The sequence below is a fragment of the Erpetoichthys calabaricus genome, chromosome 10, assembly GCF_900747795.2.
Source record: "Erpetoichthys calabaricus chromosome 10, fErpCal1.3, whole genome shotgun sequence".
NCBI classification, from domain to species: Eukaryota; Metazoa; Chordata; class Cladistia; order Polypteriformes; family Polypteridae; genus Erpetoichthys; species Erpetoichthys calabaricus.
In genome coordinates, this window is record NC_041403.2 from 355,434 (window position 1) to 370,754 (window position 15,321).

Genomic DNA, 15,321 nt, shown 5'->3' on the forward strand with positions numbered 1-15,321 from the left:
GGGGACTCAGAGGTGGGCTCCCCCATCTCTGGGACTGAGGTCACCGAGGTGGTCAAAAAACTCCTTGGTGGCAGGGCCCCGGGGGTGGATGAGATACGCCCGGAGTTCCTCAAGGCTCTGGATGTTGGTTGACACGCCTCTACAACATCGCATGGACATCAGGGACAGTGCCTCTGGATTGGCAGACCGGGGTGGTGGTCCCCCTCTTTAAGAAGGGGATCGGAGGGTGTGTTCCAACTACAGAGGGATCACACTCCTCAGCCTCCCTGGAAAAGTCTATTCAGGGGGTCCTGGAGAGGAGGGTCCGTCGTATAGTCGAGCCTCGGATTCAGGAGGAACAGTGTGGTTTTCGTCCTGGTCGCGGAACAGTGGACCAGCTCTACACCCTTAGCAGGGTCCTGGAGGGTGCATGGGAGTTCGCCCAACCAGTCTACATGTGTTTTGTGAACTTGGAAAAGGCATTCGACCGTGTCCCTCGGGGAATCCTGTGGGGGGTACTCCGAGAGTATGGGGTACCGGACCCCCTTATAAGGGCTGTTCAGTCCCTGTACGATCGGTGTCAGAGCTTGGTCCGCATTGCCGGCAGTAAGTCGAACCCCGTTTCCAGTGAGAGTTGGACTCCGCCAGGGCTGCCCTTTGTCCGATTCTGTTCATAACTTTTATGGACAGAAATTTCTAGGCGCAGCCAGGGCATTGAGGGGGTCCGGCTTGGTGGACTCAGGATTTGGGTCACTGCTTTTTGCAGATGATGTTGTCCTGTTTGCTTCATCAGGCCGTGATCTTCAGCTCTCTCTGGATCGGTTCGCAGCTGAGTGTGAAGCGGCTGGGATGAGAATCAGCACCTCCAAATCTGAGACCATGGTCCTCAGCCGGAAAAGGGTGGAGTGCCCTCTCAGGGTTGGTAGCGAGATCCTGCCTCAAGTGGAGGAGTTCAAGTATCTCGGGGTCTTGTTCACGAGTGAGGGAAGAATGGAGCGTGAGATTGACAGGCGGATCGGTGCGGCGTCCACAGTGATGAGGGCTCTGCATCGGTCTGTCGTGGTGAAAAAGGAGCTGAGCCGTAAGGCAAAGCTCTCAATTTACCAGTCGATCTATGTTCCTACCCTCACCTATGGTCATGAGCTATGGGTAGTGACCGAAGAACGAGATCGCAAATACAAGCGGCTGAAATGAGTTTCCTCTGCAGGGTGTTTGGGCTCTCCCTTAAAGATAGGGTGAGAAGCTCAGTCGTCTGGGAGGGGCTCAGAGTAGAGCCGCTGCTCCTCCGCATCGAGAGCAGTCAGATGAGGTGGCTCGGCATCTGATCAGGATGCCTCCTGGGACGCCTCCCTGGTGAGGTGTTCTGGGCACTTCCAACCGGGAGGAGGCCCCGGGGAAGACCCAGGACACGCCTGGAGGGACTATGTCTCCTGGCTGGCCTGGGAAAACCTCGGGATTCTCCCGGAAGAGCTAGAAGAAGTGGCCGGGGAGAGGGAAGTCTGGGCATCTCTGCTCAAGCTGCTGCCCCCGTGACCCGACCTCGGATAAGCAGAAGAGGATGGATGGATTTCTGTAAGGTGCACATGGTAATAAAAATACATCTACATTAATAGAAATTTGAAAACAATAAGAATGTCATATCAAAGTATTACTGTAACTGTCGAAACTGCATTGCTGTCTAAAGCAGTGAGACCACTGTGTCCTCCAGGCTCAAAGACCCCCAAACATTGCGCTGTATTGAAATGAGAGCTTGGGCTGAAAGCCCCCCAACACCTGGCAGATCTCCAGTGAGACTTAAAGATGAGTGACAGTGAGAGGAAGAGTTGGGGCCGCCAAGGGGGGACGGTGTGACTTCTCGGACCCCATTCTTTTTTTTTTTTTTTCTCCTTCTGGGTGTCCCAATGCAGCTGTCTTTACAGAAGCTCTCTGTCTCTCTCTCTCTTTCTCTTTTCTCTTCTTTCTCTCTCTCTTCTTTCTTCTTTCTTTCTTTCTTTCTTTCTTTCTTTCTTTCTTTCTTTCTTTCTTTCCTTTCTTTCTTTCTATCTTTTTTTTTTTCTTTCTTTCTTTCTCTTTCTCTTTCTTTCTCTCTCTCTCTATTTCTTTTTTTCTCTCTATTTCTCTTTCTTTCTCTCTCTCTCTAACTTTCTTTCTTTCTGTCTCTCTCTCTTTATTTCTCTGTGTGTGTGTCTCTTTCTTTCTCTATTTTTCTTTTTTTCTTTATTTTTCTTTCTTTCTCTCTCTATCTTTCTATTTTTCTATTTTTTCTTTCTTTCTTTCTTTCTTCTTTCTTTCTTTCTTTCTTTTTTCTTTATTTCTTTCTTTCTTTCTCTCTTTCTTTCTTTCTTTATTTCTTTTTCTTTCTTTCTTTTCTTTCTTTCTTCCTTTCTTTCTTTCTTTTTTTCTTTCTTTCTTTCTTTCTTTCTTTCTTCTTTCTTTCTTTCTTTTTTTCTCTCTTTTTTAGAATGATGAATGTTTTTTACTGTCATTCCTTATTGTTATTGATCAGCTTGTTGCCACACCTTTTTAATGAGCCTGAAGAGATGCTGCTGTCCCCTCCGTCCTGTGCACTGGTGGCGCCTCTCTGACAAGCTGTGAACTTCAGAGATGTCACTCGGTGAACGTAAGACATGTGATGGCCGCCCAGGTCTGTAACATCCGCATGAGAACATGAGAGACTCTGAGGAATGGAAAGTGAGATCATTAAACATTCACCCAGAAGCACTGCGGTCACCGGCGCCCAAAGAGCCTCGTTACGCCCGATCAGCTCGTATGAAAGTGAAAAGGCCGAATATCCGAAGCGATTCTGAAAGCCACAAGCTCCTCCGGATATGGAAGAGGTGAAGATCCCAAGTGCCTTCGTTTAAAGAGAGTTTTCCTATGGCTGCCATATACGTTGTCTGAAGTGTTGTACCTCAAGTTCAGGTACTGCGGTCAAGCGCCTTGCACTTTGTATTTCAGACACAAATTTAATTCTGGGCAAGTAAAAAAAAAACAAGAGGGGGCCTGGAGATTTTGGTGAATCCCAGTAATCCCAGTAGAATGAAAACTAACACGTGAAACGTGGAGTGAGTTCAGACACATGGCTGCGTCCCACCGTCACACCCTCCCTGGTGCCTGACCTGGTGCTGCGGAGCGTCTGACGCCAAATCAGAAACGGCCGCATTGTGTGAACAAGCCGAGTCAATCCAGAGCCAGACCTGCAAAAGCTCTTTGTGATTTATGGAGTCGTCTCTCGATACGTTTAACACTAAAAAAGTCAAGTTCATCATAAACACTCCTACAATGGACATTGGGGTCCCACTAGCTGGCTGTCTCATTGGTTCGTCCTAATGTGTCGGCCATGTGCTCCTCACAGATTTGTCATTGTGATTCAGACCCATGTAAGCAAACACCTTTGGGGTCTCCCTCTCCACTGCCCGTCCCGTCACCTCAGTCGCGGTGAAGAGGGAGCTGAGCTGAAAGGCAAAAGGACTCAAGTGACAGACATGCGAGGTGTGCAGACATTCAGGGAAGTCGAGCCGCTGCTCCGCCACATCAGAAGGAGCCCACTGAGGCGGTTCAGGCGTCCAAGCAACAAACAAAAAGAATATCAGCTTTGTAGTTTCTGTGGCATCACAATAAAAAGTCAGGACGAGGGTCAGTCAGCCATCGTCCAACCCGCTGTATCCTACCACAGGGTCACGGGTGTCTGCTGGAGCCAACAGGGCACAAGGCAGGAACAAACCCGGGCAGGGCGCCAGCCCACCGCAGGCCCAGGGTGGATGTTACTCAGAATTAGAAACGGGGTGCGTTTTGCTTTTTTGGAGAAAAGAGAGACGCTGGCATCTTAGCAGTGAGATCTCGTGTGTGATCTTATGTAACTTTTGACATAACTTTTTGACGCATTTCTTGTGGTTATCTGAATATTTTTTTATTGTTGTTTTCTCCCTTTGACTTTTCTCTTCCCCAATGAGTGAGACTTTGGTAAGTGCAGAGTGCTACTAAGAGTAACCTAAACTTAATAAAATGAACTGAAATCTCGCAATCCTTCTGATCTTCTTTTACCCAACAGTCCAACTGCAAAGCTCTTTGTGTTCCATGGCAGCCCCTAAACCTCCAGTTTGACTTTTAAAGTAAAACTCAATAAAATGAAAATCCAGCAAGTTGAACTCGGGAGATTTCTGTCAAAGCTCAAATGCTTGTTTGGCGTCTTGGCGTGTTGTACGTTGTGGTTTTATTTCTATTTCTTTTCTTTGTGATCTGCAGTGTTCTTCTTCAGGTGCAAGTCACTGCCAGTCGCTGCCCTGTAAATCTGGAGGGGTGCCCACAGCTGCTGGCAGTTCATTTCAAATGTGCGTAGGGGTGGTGACTTCTTGTGAATTCCGTGTGCTTTGTTGTTACTTGATTTTGACTTTCCGCTCTGTATTTCAACTCTTCTCACCATTTCGTTCTAATTGCTTTATTCTTTTGAGCAAATTCTGTTGCCTTTGTGCTCCACTGAGCGTTGTTGTTATTGAAGAACATTTTTGCAAAGGATAAGTCTTTTATTTTATAAAGATTTGATGAGGCCCTCTTTGTGACTAGCCAGGGCTTTTCATGGGATTTCCCCCTCTACTGGGCATTTGCTTTTGAGAATTTCAGGATGTCAGCTTTGTTTTGTAGCGACTTTTGTTTCTTCGAATAAAGTTAGAGTTCATTTTTAATGACTTTGGGGCCAAGAGATAAGCAGGATAAACCCGTCTGTAGCTGTGTTTTCCCAAAGTTTCCAAAATTCTGCAGCTCTAACTCAAAAAATGGGATTCAACAAAGGCCTGATGCTCAGAAACGATTCCACAGACAAAATATCTTCGTTTTTTAAAAGTTTAGTTAAATTTTAAAGTAAAATAGTTCACACAAAAAAGAAAATGAAATAGGAAAAAAGGAAAAATTTATAATAAGAAAAAATTCAGTTCAGAGCTTAATCTTGTTACATCTGAAATCGTTACTAATCACTTATCATTTCTGAACCATTTCAAAGCGGTCAGAAAACTGTATGCTTATCCCATTTCTAACTTAAAATGGGTTTATCAAGTCCTTCTTTACTGGGACCTGCTCTAAACACAACTAGAGCTTATTATCACACTGTTTCTCAGTTATAGCAAGAAGGTTCTGTCTCTTATTAACTTATAGGGGGAAAGACCACAGCATTGTCTATGACTATGGAAGAAATTAAATTCTATTCAAATTAAGCAAACATTAATATGAGTTTAACTCAAAATTTAACTTTCTATGATTGGCTCTTACATTTCCGGCCCCTAATTGGCTATGCAGGAGTGGAGACAATTACTATACTTCAATATGAGCCAGTTAGCTTTATATTAACTATTGTTTTCAAATCATTAACACTCCAAACAAACATTTAAAAACTTTCATATTTCAAACATTGTCTGTTTCCTGAAGCAGGCCCAGTTTGTTCACGGGTCTGTCCAGTGTGCTGGTTTTGGTCTGCACACAGACTCTTCTGACTGCACCTTTGGCATCTGGCATTGTCTTGATGACTCGACCCATTACCCAGGAATTGCGAGGTGAAGCTTTATCTACAATTAAAACAACGTCCCCTGGTTCAAAATTTCTTCTTGGTGCAAGCCATTTTTGACGTTCTTGAAGTATTGGCAAATACTCTTTAGTCCATCTTTTCCAAAACAAATCAGCCATGTATTGAATTTGTTTCCAGCGTCTTCTTGGGTATGGTTCATTCTCTGAAACGAGTTTGGGTGGTAATTTAGGTTTTGTCTTCAGTAACAACAAGTGATTGGGTGTGAGTGGTTCTAAATCATTTGGGTCGTCTGATGTCTTTGTAAGGGGTCTGTTATTGAGTATTGATTCCACTCTACACATCATTGTAGGAAGGTTTTCATCATCGAGTGTTTGTTGGTTTAGTGTTGAATTTAAAATCTTTCTTATGCTCCTTATTTGTCTTTCCCAGACTCCACCTTGATGAGAAGCTGATGGTGGATTGAAAATCCATTTGATTTGTTCTTGCATCATAGCGTCGCTGATTTTTTTGTGTTCCAGCTTTTTAATAGCTTCTCGTAGCTCTCTTTCTGCCCCAACAAAATTTGTTCCATTGTCTGAGCGCATGATTTTAACTTGTCCTCTTCTATCGGTAAATCAGAGTATGGCTTGGATACAAGAATCAGTGTCTAAGCTATGTTCGATCTCTACGTGCGCAGCTCTGGTTGTTAAACATGTGAAGATTACTCCGTACCTCTTAACTAGGCTTCGTCTTCTTTTGACTAGAAAGGGCCAATAATAATCGACTCCAACATTAGTGAACGGTGGTTGGTTTGGTGCTAGGCGATCTTCTGGCAAATCTGCCATTTTTTGCTCACCTACTTTCACGTTGTATCTTCTGCACGTTGTGCACTTTGAAATTATTTTTCTGATAGCTGTTTGCTTGTGGTATCCAGTATTTCTGGCATAACTGAGTGAGCACGTAGTTGCGCCCACAATGTCCAATTCGTTTATGAATGTGTTGCAATATGAGAGAAGCAACATGTGAATGCTTGTGTAGAATTGCAGGATGTTTAGCTTCTTCAGGCATTGCAGCTTTGCAGAGTCTTCCTCCAACTCTCAGTATTCCATCTTGTATGATCGGGTCAAGTTTATAGATTTGACTGTTCTTTTTAACACAAGTCTTTTTCTCTAAAGCCTTTAATTCTTCTGGAAATTCTTGCTGTTGGCTGAGGCGGATAAGCTCTGATTCGGCTTTAACTAAATCATCTAGAGATATTGGTTTTGTTTTTAAAGTCAGTTTATACTTTTTCATGTGCTTTGCAATGAGTGATTTTTGTTCTTCTGGATCACTTTTAGTCTGACTGACTTCTAATTGAAATGTTTTTCTTTCATTTCTTAAGTTCAGCATTAAGTCTTTAAACTTGAGAAACCACGCCACTGCTTTCTTCAAGTGATGCCAATCTGAAAAATAGGTGATTAGTTTGTGGATGGGCTCGGTTGCTTCCTCTATTTTTGTCATGTTGACTGCACAAGTTTTAACTTCTGGATCATCTTCAAGTGAGTGAATCGTTTGGTTGATTTGGTCTTTTTGGCCACTCCTGTTCGGGCTTCAATAAGAAACTTGGACCTTGTGACCATGTGGTGCTTTTGAGAAAGTTCTCTATGCTTAGCCCTCTGGACGCTTGATCAGCCGGGTTAAGGGCAGATGTGACATACCTCCACTGTGAAGGCTGTGAATGATCTCTGATCACGGAGATTCTGTTGGCAACAAAGGTCTTAAACCGAGTGCTTTCATTTGAAATGTATTTTAGCACCGTGGTGCTGTCAGTCCAAAATGTAGATTCTTCTAAGGGCATTTGAAGGTCACCTTTAAACATTTTGTCCATTTTAACTGCCACAACGGCTGCTGTCAGCTCCAATCTTGGAATCGTGACATGTTTCAGTGGTGCAACTCTTGACTTGCCCATCCGGAATGAACAATGCCTTTGGCCCTCTTCGTTGGTTAAGACAAGGTAGGTGACAGTGCCATATCCATCTTCACTAGCATCTGCAAAATGGTGCATTTGTGCTGTCTTTATGGTTCCAAACCCGGTAGGTCTGAAGCATCTGTTCACTTTATAGTTTGTAAGTAACTGCAAATCATCCATCCATTTTTTCCATTTCTGAATGTGTTTGACTTCTACTTCTTTATCCCACCCAAATTTCTCTTTGCATAAGTCTCTTAGAATAAGTTTTGCTGGCAATAGGGTGGGTGCTAGAAAACCAAGTGGATCATAAACTGAGCTAACAACAGACAGAATACCACGCCTTGTAGCGGGCTTGTTTTGTAACTTAATCTGAAATTTGAAACTGTCCGTTTCTGTGCACCACTGGACACCCAGGGCACGCTCTGAGGGAAGGAGACTGTGGCTCAAGTCTAAGTCCTTTTGTTCATGAGCTCTGTCTTCTTCTGGTATAGACAATAAAACTTCTCTGTTGTTACTCACCCACTTAGTCAAATGAAATCCCCCTTTGAGGCGTAGAGCTTGGAGGTCCTCTGCCAGCTTTATAGCTTGTTCTTCTGTTGTCACTGACCTTAAACAGTCATCCACGTAGAAGTTATTGAGAACGGTGTTAACTGCTTCCTCAGGAAATGTATCTCTGGAGTCTTCGGCTGTTCTACGCAAAGCATAAGAAGCACAACTGGGTGAAGAAGTAGCACCAAAAAGATGTACTGTCATTTTATATTCTTTAAGGTCTTTATTTAGATTACCTTCAGGCCACCATAAAAAACGTAACAGATCAGTGTCTTTATCTGGTACTTTAACTTGGTAGAACATTGACTTAATGTCTGCCATTAATGCTACTGGCTCCTTTCTGAATCTTGTAAGGACACCATTGAGTGTGTTAGTTAGGTCGGGGCCTTTTAATAATTGCTCATTAAGTGAGATTCCCTGGTAGGTGGCTGTGCAGTCAAAGACCACTCGAATTTTATTTTTCTTTAGATGATACACACCGTGATGTGGGATGTACCACACTCTGCCTTCATTGCAATTTAGGTTTTCTTTGGGTACCTTAACAGCGTAACCATTGTCTATAATTTCTTTCATGAAGGCTTTATAGTCTCCGTGGAAACCTGAATTTTTGCTCAGTTTTCTTTTGAGCCCAATAGCACTCTGTTCAGCAATACAGCGATTGTTTGGCATTTTCAGTGTTTCATCTTTCAAAGGCAAATTTAAAGAATAATGACCACCTACCAGACTCGCAGATTCCGAGGCTATGCGCATGAACTTGATGTCCTCCTGTGACATCTCCTCCTTTTCTTCACAGCTGCGCTCTGGAAAATCTGTTATACTGTTCAGCAACATATCCTCAATCTCTGTTATAGACACACGATTGATTGAGTGTTTGGGTAGCTTACCACTTTGTTTTGTGAGGTCATCTATCTCTTTGTATGGTCCACCAACCACCCATCCAAGTGCAGTCTTCATAGCATGAGGTCCACCTCCTTGGCTATATATGGTTCATGACTGCTTGAAGATTTCTGGGTAGTTGATTCCTATTAAAAGATGAACTTCAGAGTCAATATGAGTTAGACGTACCTCTTTAAGATATGCCCACTTATCGATGTCTTCTTGTAGTGGAATATTTTCTATGTCCACTGGAATGGAGACCTCTGTGAAGACCTTTGGCAAATCAATATATTTATCATCATTGAGACCACAGACTTGTAAATTTGATAAGACAGAACTTTGAGTTAGCACTTTTGAATCATCATCATAGTTATTCATAGTTTTGAGAAATACTTGTGTTCTTCTCCCTTGAAGGTTTAATTGTCTCTGAAGCCTTTCAGTGCAGATTGTTACTGTACTGCTGAGGTCTATAAAGGCGTATGTTTCTACATACCTTTCACCTTTCTTAGATTTTACCTTAACAGGAACTACTTGTAGCTCACATTCTTCTCCGGCCCCAGTGAAGGCACAAGTTCCGGTCTCTGTTTCCTTGTCAGTAGATGTTGCCACACTAGCTGTAGATTTAGATGTTGCTCCACTGTCTTTTTTGATGTGCAGGATGTCTGGGGGCTGAAAAGAACATGTCTGACATTTCATTCTTTCTTTACAGTTCTTAACAAGGTGTCCCTGTTTGAGACAACGAAAACATAAACCTTTAGATTTTAAAAAGTCAATTCTTTCTTTATGTGGCAGTTCTTTGATGTTACTACATTCAGCAAGGATATGCTGGCCACTGCAGAATACACAAGGCCTTTTAAAGGCATCAGTGTCTATGGAGGAGCTCTTGATTAAGGTGTCCGGAGTTTCTTTTTCATCAGTTTCAGTGATGTTTGTAGCGAAAGTACTTTCCTTTTTCTGACTAAAATTCATAGAAGGCTTTCTTTTGTCGTTCCTCTCTTCTTTTTCTATGTAGATGTAACTTTGCGTAGCTGTACTATGTATTGAATGAGAGGCGTTCTGAGCTTGTGTGTGTAAGAAATTTATTAAATCTTTAAATTTTACGTCTCTTTTTTCTTCTCTCTCAGCACAGCAGGCTACTGATAACCACTCTTGTTTCAGTTCATATGGAAGCTTTGAGACAACAATATGTAGATTTTCTCCTATATCGAATTCGTTGTATTTTTCTCCTAAAGTAGGTGCTGCATTTATACAACGACTGAGGAAGAGAGCTAAATCTACCAATGCTCCTCCATCTTCTGCTGACTTTATCTGAGGCCAGTTCCTAATTTTTTTAATGTGTGCTCTAAATATCTGTCTGCTATCTCCATAGTAGGTTTTGAGCAGGTGTCGTGCCTCTTGATAACCTTCCTTTGGCGCAAGTCCGAGACAGGATTGAATGAGCTCTTGAGGGCGACCTCTAGTGTATTGTTCTAGAAAATGCAGTTTATCTTGTTCATTTTCAAACGCCTTGTCTACAGCATAATCAAAGGCTCTAATGAGTGATGAATATGTCAGAGGATCACCATTAAATATTGGTACTTCTGGACGTGGCGCTGGGGGTTTATCTTGTTTCTCAAGCTGCCACTGCCCCCTTGACTTCTTGTAGGCGTTTTGCAGAAATGCCCACTGGTCTCTGACATTAACTTGGTGACGCTCTTGATGGCTCCATCCGTTACTGGAGACTTGTGGGTCTTCTTGCTTGTCCAGCCTGTTTCTACATTTCAGTGCTTTGACGGGGACCGTCCATATTCCTCCATGTCTTCTTCTTGAGCCATTCCCATCATTCTCCTGTTGCAGGTTCAGTTTCATCTTTCGGACAGATGGCCTCCCATGTTGATTTGATGCAGAACTCCTAGTTGCCCGATCCCTGAGGCACCAACGCAGCCCCAAACCAGGACATTTCCACAGTTGGTGTGAGGTTCTTGTGCTGTAAGGCGGTCAAACATGTCTGCTGTTATGGTGGCCACACCGCTCTTACTCTTTGATTCTTCTGCCCAGAGCACATTGGTCCAGATGGCCTGCCCTGTTCCTTGATGTCCAATAGCAAACTGGCATCTTGCTGTGATGATCTTTTTGCACAGCACAAGCCTTTTCTTGGTGCTCTTGTCTTGTAGGTCACATTTCTGCCGTCTCCTTCTTGTTGCAGATGCGTGCACTTTGACACCAACTGCTAAAGAGTTACTCGCAGGTCCTACGGTGCAGTTTTGGTGTCCATGGAGACTTCCTTTGGTATCAAACAGTCAGCTCCTGGGCCAGTCCTGGACAAATAGCTGTCTGTTGATATCTTCGCCACTTGTAAATCATTTTTCTCACAGTGGAACCATTGATTTCTCCATCCCTGGCCAGGCTCCAAGGCATCCACAGCCTTATTTGTGAGGGCCTTAGAAGGCTCTTTGATCCTGGTGTGACGGCTCCACGCTCATCGGCAGCCCACGGCAGATATCTGTGACTTGAATAAGAGCGGCAGGTCCACCAGCTGACTTCCTAAGGATCGTCATGAACACCTGATTGGATGGACCGGACGTGGTGATCGATGCAGGGGTGGACTGACTGACTGACTGACTGACTTTTTTTCCACGTAACAAATCTGCGCGTTTGATCATTTAGATTATGAGGGTGAATGGGCCACGTCAGTTTTTGGTGTCATTTCTTTAAGTAGGTCCCCTTTATCTGTTTGCATGAAGATCTACAGCGGTTTCCATGGGGGATACTTACTTTCTCACACGACTTCATGTCACCTCAAATCAAGGGGCTCAACGCTGTTTGACACGTGTCCCCTCGTTGAGCTCGCTCTGCTCAGTGCCTCCCTGCTCGTTTCAGCTTTGCTGTCTTGGCATCACGTTTGCTTGCCAGCTGCACTGCACCTGGGAGTTGTGACGTGGCGGGCAGGCGGGTGGGCAGCTCGTCCAGTTTGTCCTTTTCTCACGTTGTCTTCTGAGCCTTCTCCATAGATTCTGACTCTCCTCCCGTCACTTGAAGCTCGTCTCTCGCGTTGCCCTCTTTTGACGTTTTGCTCTTTAGGTGGCCCTGAGCAGATTGTTACTGTAGAAGGTGCTGTATGAAGGCTGGCTGGCTGAAGGTTTCATTTTGTATTTTTATTTACAGTGAGGACTGTGTTGGCACTACGACGAGACACGCAGGGTCTTCTTCCTCTCCCAGTCAAGCCTTGGCCAGATGAAGCGGCGTGTGGCGGTGATCGGGGCAGGGGCCTCAGGCCTGGTCGCCATAAAGTGCTGTTTGGACGAGGGTCTGGAGCCAGTGTGCTTTGAGTACAGCGATGGCATCGGGGGTCTCTGGAGGTTCAAGGTGAGACCTGCTGATCCGAGCAGTGTGGCAGTCACTCTGCTGGTCACTTTCCAACTCTTCTGGCCTTTTCTAGGAAGATCCGGAGGATGACCGGGCCAGCATCTACAGCTCAGTGGTCATCAACACCTCCAAGGAGATGATGTGCTACAGCGACTATCCCATCCCTGCCAGCTTCGCCAACTACATGCACCACTCCAAGATTCTTGAGTATTTCCACATGTACACCCGTCATTTTGATCTGCTGCAGTACATTCACTTCAAGGTCAGAGGTCAAATTACTGCCCATAATATGCACACAATTCCATGCGTTTGTTTTTGTGTCCGTTTATTTACATGGAGAATCAAATTCTTCTGTTTTGAGTCGAGTGTAATATTTTTAGCACCTTGACTTTCATTATGTACGCACCACCTTGGTCCTGGTCATGTGACTGTGTGGTCGTAATTGTGATGTCACTCGTCATGGCAGCAGTCGGCCATTCAAGTTAAACCCTAGATGGATGTGTTTCTTCATCTTTGAATTCCAGTAGGCCCTCGTCTCAGGTCCTCATTTGTCTCTTCATCTTCATCTTTTTTTTCGTTTTTGGTAGCTTCTTTCTGTTCTTTGACTCCTCGTGTTTTAACGATGGCTTCACAGCATTCTCTCATCTTCGGGTCTTTTCTTGCTCCTAATATCCTTAGGGTGCTCTGTAAGTCCACCAGCCTGCCAACGCTCCCCAGTACTGACCTCCCAATGTCTGTCTCTCCTCAGACTTCGGTGCACAGCGTGAAGAAGCGCCCTGACTTTACCCACTCCGGCCAGTGGGAGGTGGTGACGGTCAACACGGAGGGACTGGAGGAGTCTGCCATTTTTGATGGGCTGCTGGTTTGCACTGGGCATCACACGTACCCTCACCTGCCCCTGCAGGACTTCCCAGGTGAGGTAGAGAGCCAGCCGCTGCCACCTAGTGGCCATTGTAGACCTGAGATTGTGAAGGCCTGGCCTGACCAGATTTAGTATTTTATATCATCCAGGACAGAAGTGAAGGTTTGAAGGTGTCTGAACCACGAGGGTCAAGTGACAATAATATAACACAACTCTCCGAGCTCAGAGTCAAGGACTACAACTCTTAAGTTTAAGTTTAGTAAAGAAAAAATTGAACAGAAGGGATAAAGTGGGGTAGACTTTTAGGTGTGGAGACGGACGAGGAGTGGTGGAACAGGTTTAAAAATGTTTCAGAGATAATGCAGGACATCCCAAAAACCAGTACTGGTTGGAAATTAAAACACAAAATAAAGAGATCAAAAAACGAATAAGGCACAATAAGACTAATAACTCCAAAGCTAATCCATGGGTGACAGCAGGAGGGCAGCCGTTAAGAAGGATATCAGAGAAGGAACATCACAGATAAGGCGACAGATGACCCAAAGAGATTCTATTAAGGATTTCAGCAGTAAAATGTATGAGTGAACGAAAATAAAGTGACAGTGAAAGAGAAAATGTTCTAAAGTGACATCTGTCACACCTCATAGGAGTAACAGGGACTACTAAGGAGGAGCTGAGGGATTTAGAAACTAAAGAGAGAAGAGCAGCTGAGATTAAAGAGGCGGACATCAAACATATCACCAGGAGCAGATCAGATTTACCACCCAGTCCTGGGAGAGGCCAGCGAGTGCAGATAGAAACTCTTGGCACAGATGTTTAGGAAGTCACTGCACACTGGAAACTGGCAAATATCATCCCGTTATATCAAAAGGGTGACCAGGCAGATCAGAGCAACTACAGGCCAGTAAGCTTAATGTGAAACATCACAGGAAAATGAATGGAAGGAATTACTAAGGAGAAGATGGAGCAACACCTGGCAAGGACGGGACGGTCAGCGTGGGCTCAGAAGAGGGAGGCTGGAATTCTATGAGGAGGCAACAAAAGGGGACCACCAGAGTGGAGCAGATGAGATTACTGATCTGGACTTTCAGAAAGCATTTGATAAGGTGCCACATGAGAGGTGGGCATCAAACTAAAAGAAGTTGCAGGTCAGAGTGTGGAGTGCAGATGGGCACAGAACTGACACAGGAAGCAGAGGGTGATGGTGTGAGGAACTGTTATCAGAACTGGGTGAAGTTAAGAGTGGTGACCAGCAGGGGGCAGTGATGGAGCTGCTGTTCTTTTCAATAAGAACATAATCAATAGGCTGTTATGTTTGCAGATGTAATACTAAGAAGAATACATTTAATTTATATAGTGCCTTTCCTATGCTCAAGGTGCTTAAAATAATCCATCCATCCATTAGCCAACCCACTATATTGTAACTACAGGGTCATGGGGGTCTGCTGGAGCCAATCCCAGCCAACACAGGGCACAAGGCAGGAACAAACCCGGGTGCACACACACACACACACACACACACACACTAGAGACAATTTAGAATCACCAATGCACCTGACCTGCATGTCTTTGGACTGTGGGAGGAAACCCACGCAGACATGGAGAGAACATGCAAACTCCACGCAGGGAGGACCCGGGAAGCGAACCCAGACGGGTCTCCTTACTGCCAGGCAGCAGCGCTACCCACTGTGCCACCGTGCCACCCTGCTTAAAATAATCTTCTCTCTAGATATAAAATCCTAAATCTAAAAGTGCAAAGATTTTGTGTGACGTTTTTATGTCATGTTTTTTGTCAAATCTTTAAATTGGCTTATTTTAAAACCTACATATTTATGTGTTTGGGATCGTTCTTTTCAGAATTTATTGAACTTTAATGTGATGTTGTTAGATTTTCAGATTCTTATTCCATTTTTAAATTATAAACTAAAATATCAAGCAAGTCATGGTTTTTAATTTCAATAAATCCTTATTAATTCCATAATTTATTTTAATAATTTAATTCAATAAATTAGCTTATTTTTAATTGAGTAAACTTTCACAAGAACAAACTATTTAATACAAATGATCTCTTCATGACACCAATGTTGGTATAGTTCACTGAAGGTCGACTTACGCTCACCCGCTGCGCACCACTTTAGTGATTTTTTTCCGGTTATTTAGTCATTTTTTTTAAAAGTTTTGTTTTTTTATCTATAAGAATGTCAGTTAAAGTGAACGGATCGTTTATTTCGTCTCTTGTAAATACTCATGGAGCATAGTGGACATCAG

General features: G+C 43.9%; 1 protein-coding gene across 2 annotated transcripts in view; it reads left to right on the forward strand.

Annotated features, from left to right (window-relative positions):
* Positions 1–15,321, forward strand: part of LOC114658683 (flavin-containing monooxygenase 5-like) — a 34,680-nt gene that overhangs the window by 8,640 nt on the left and 10,719 nt on the right. For both annotated transcript variants that reach the window (XM_028810712.2, XM_051933081.1), the window contains exons 2-4: positions 11,991–12,191; positions 12,265–12,453; positions 12,940–13,105. In XM_028810712.2, the coding sequence (XP_028666545.2) occupies positions 12,060–12,191; positions 12,265–12,453; positions 12,940–13,105 (487 nt within the window). In that variant the 5' untranslated portion in view covers positions 11,991–12,059. The remainder of the gene's footprint in view (positions 1–11,990; positions 12,192–12,264; positions 12,454–12,939; positions 13,106–15,321) is intronic.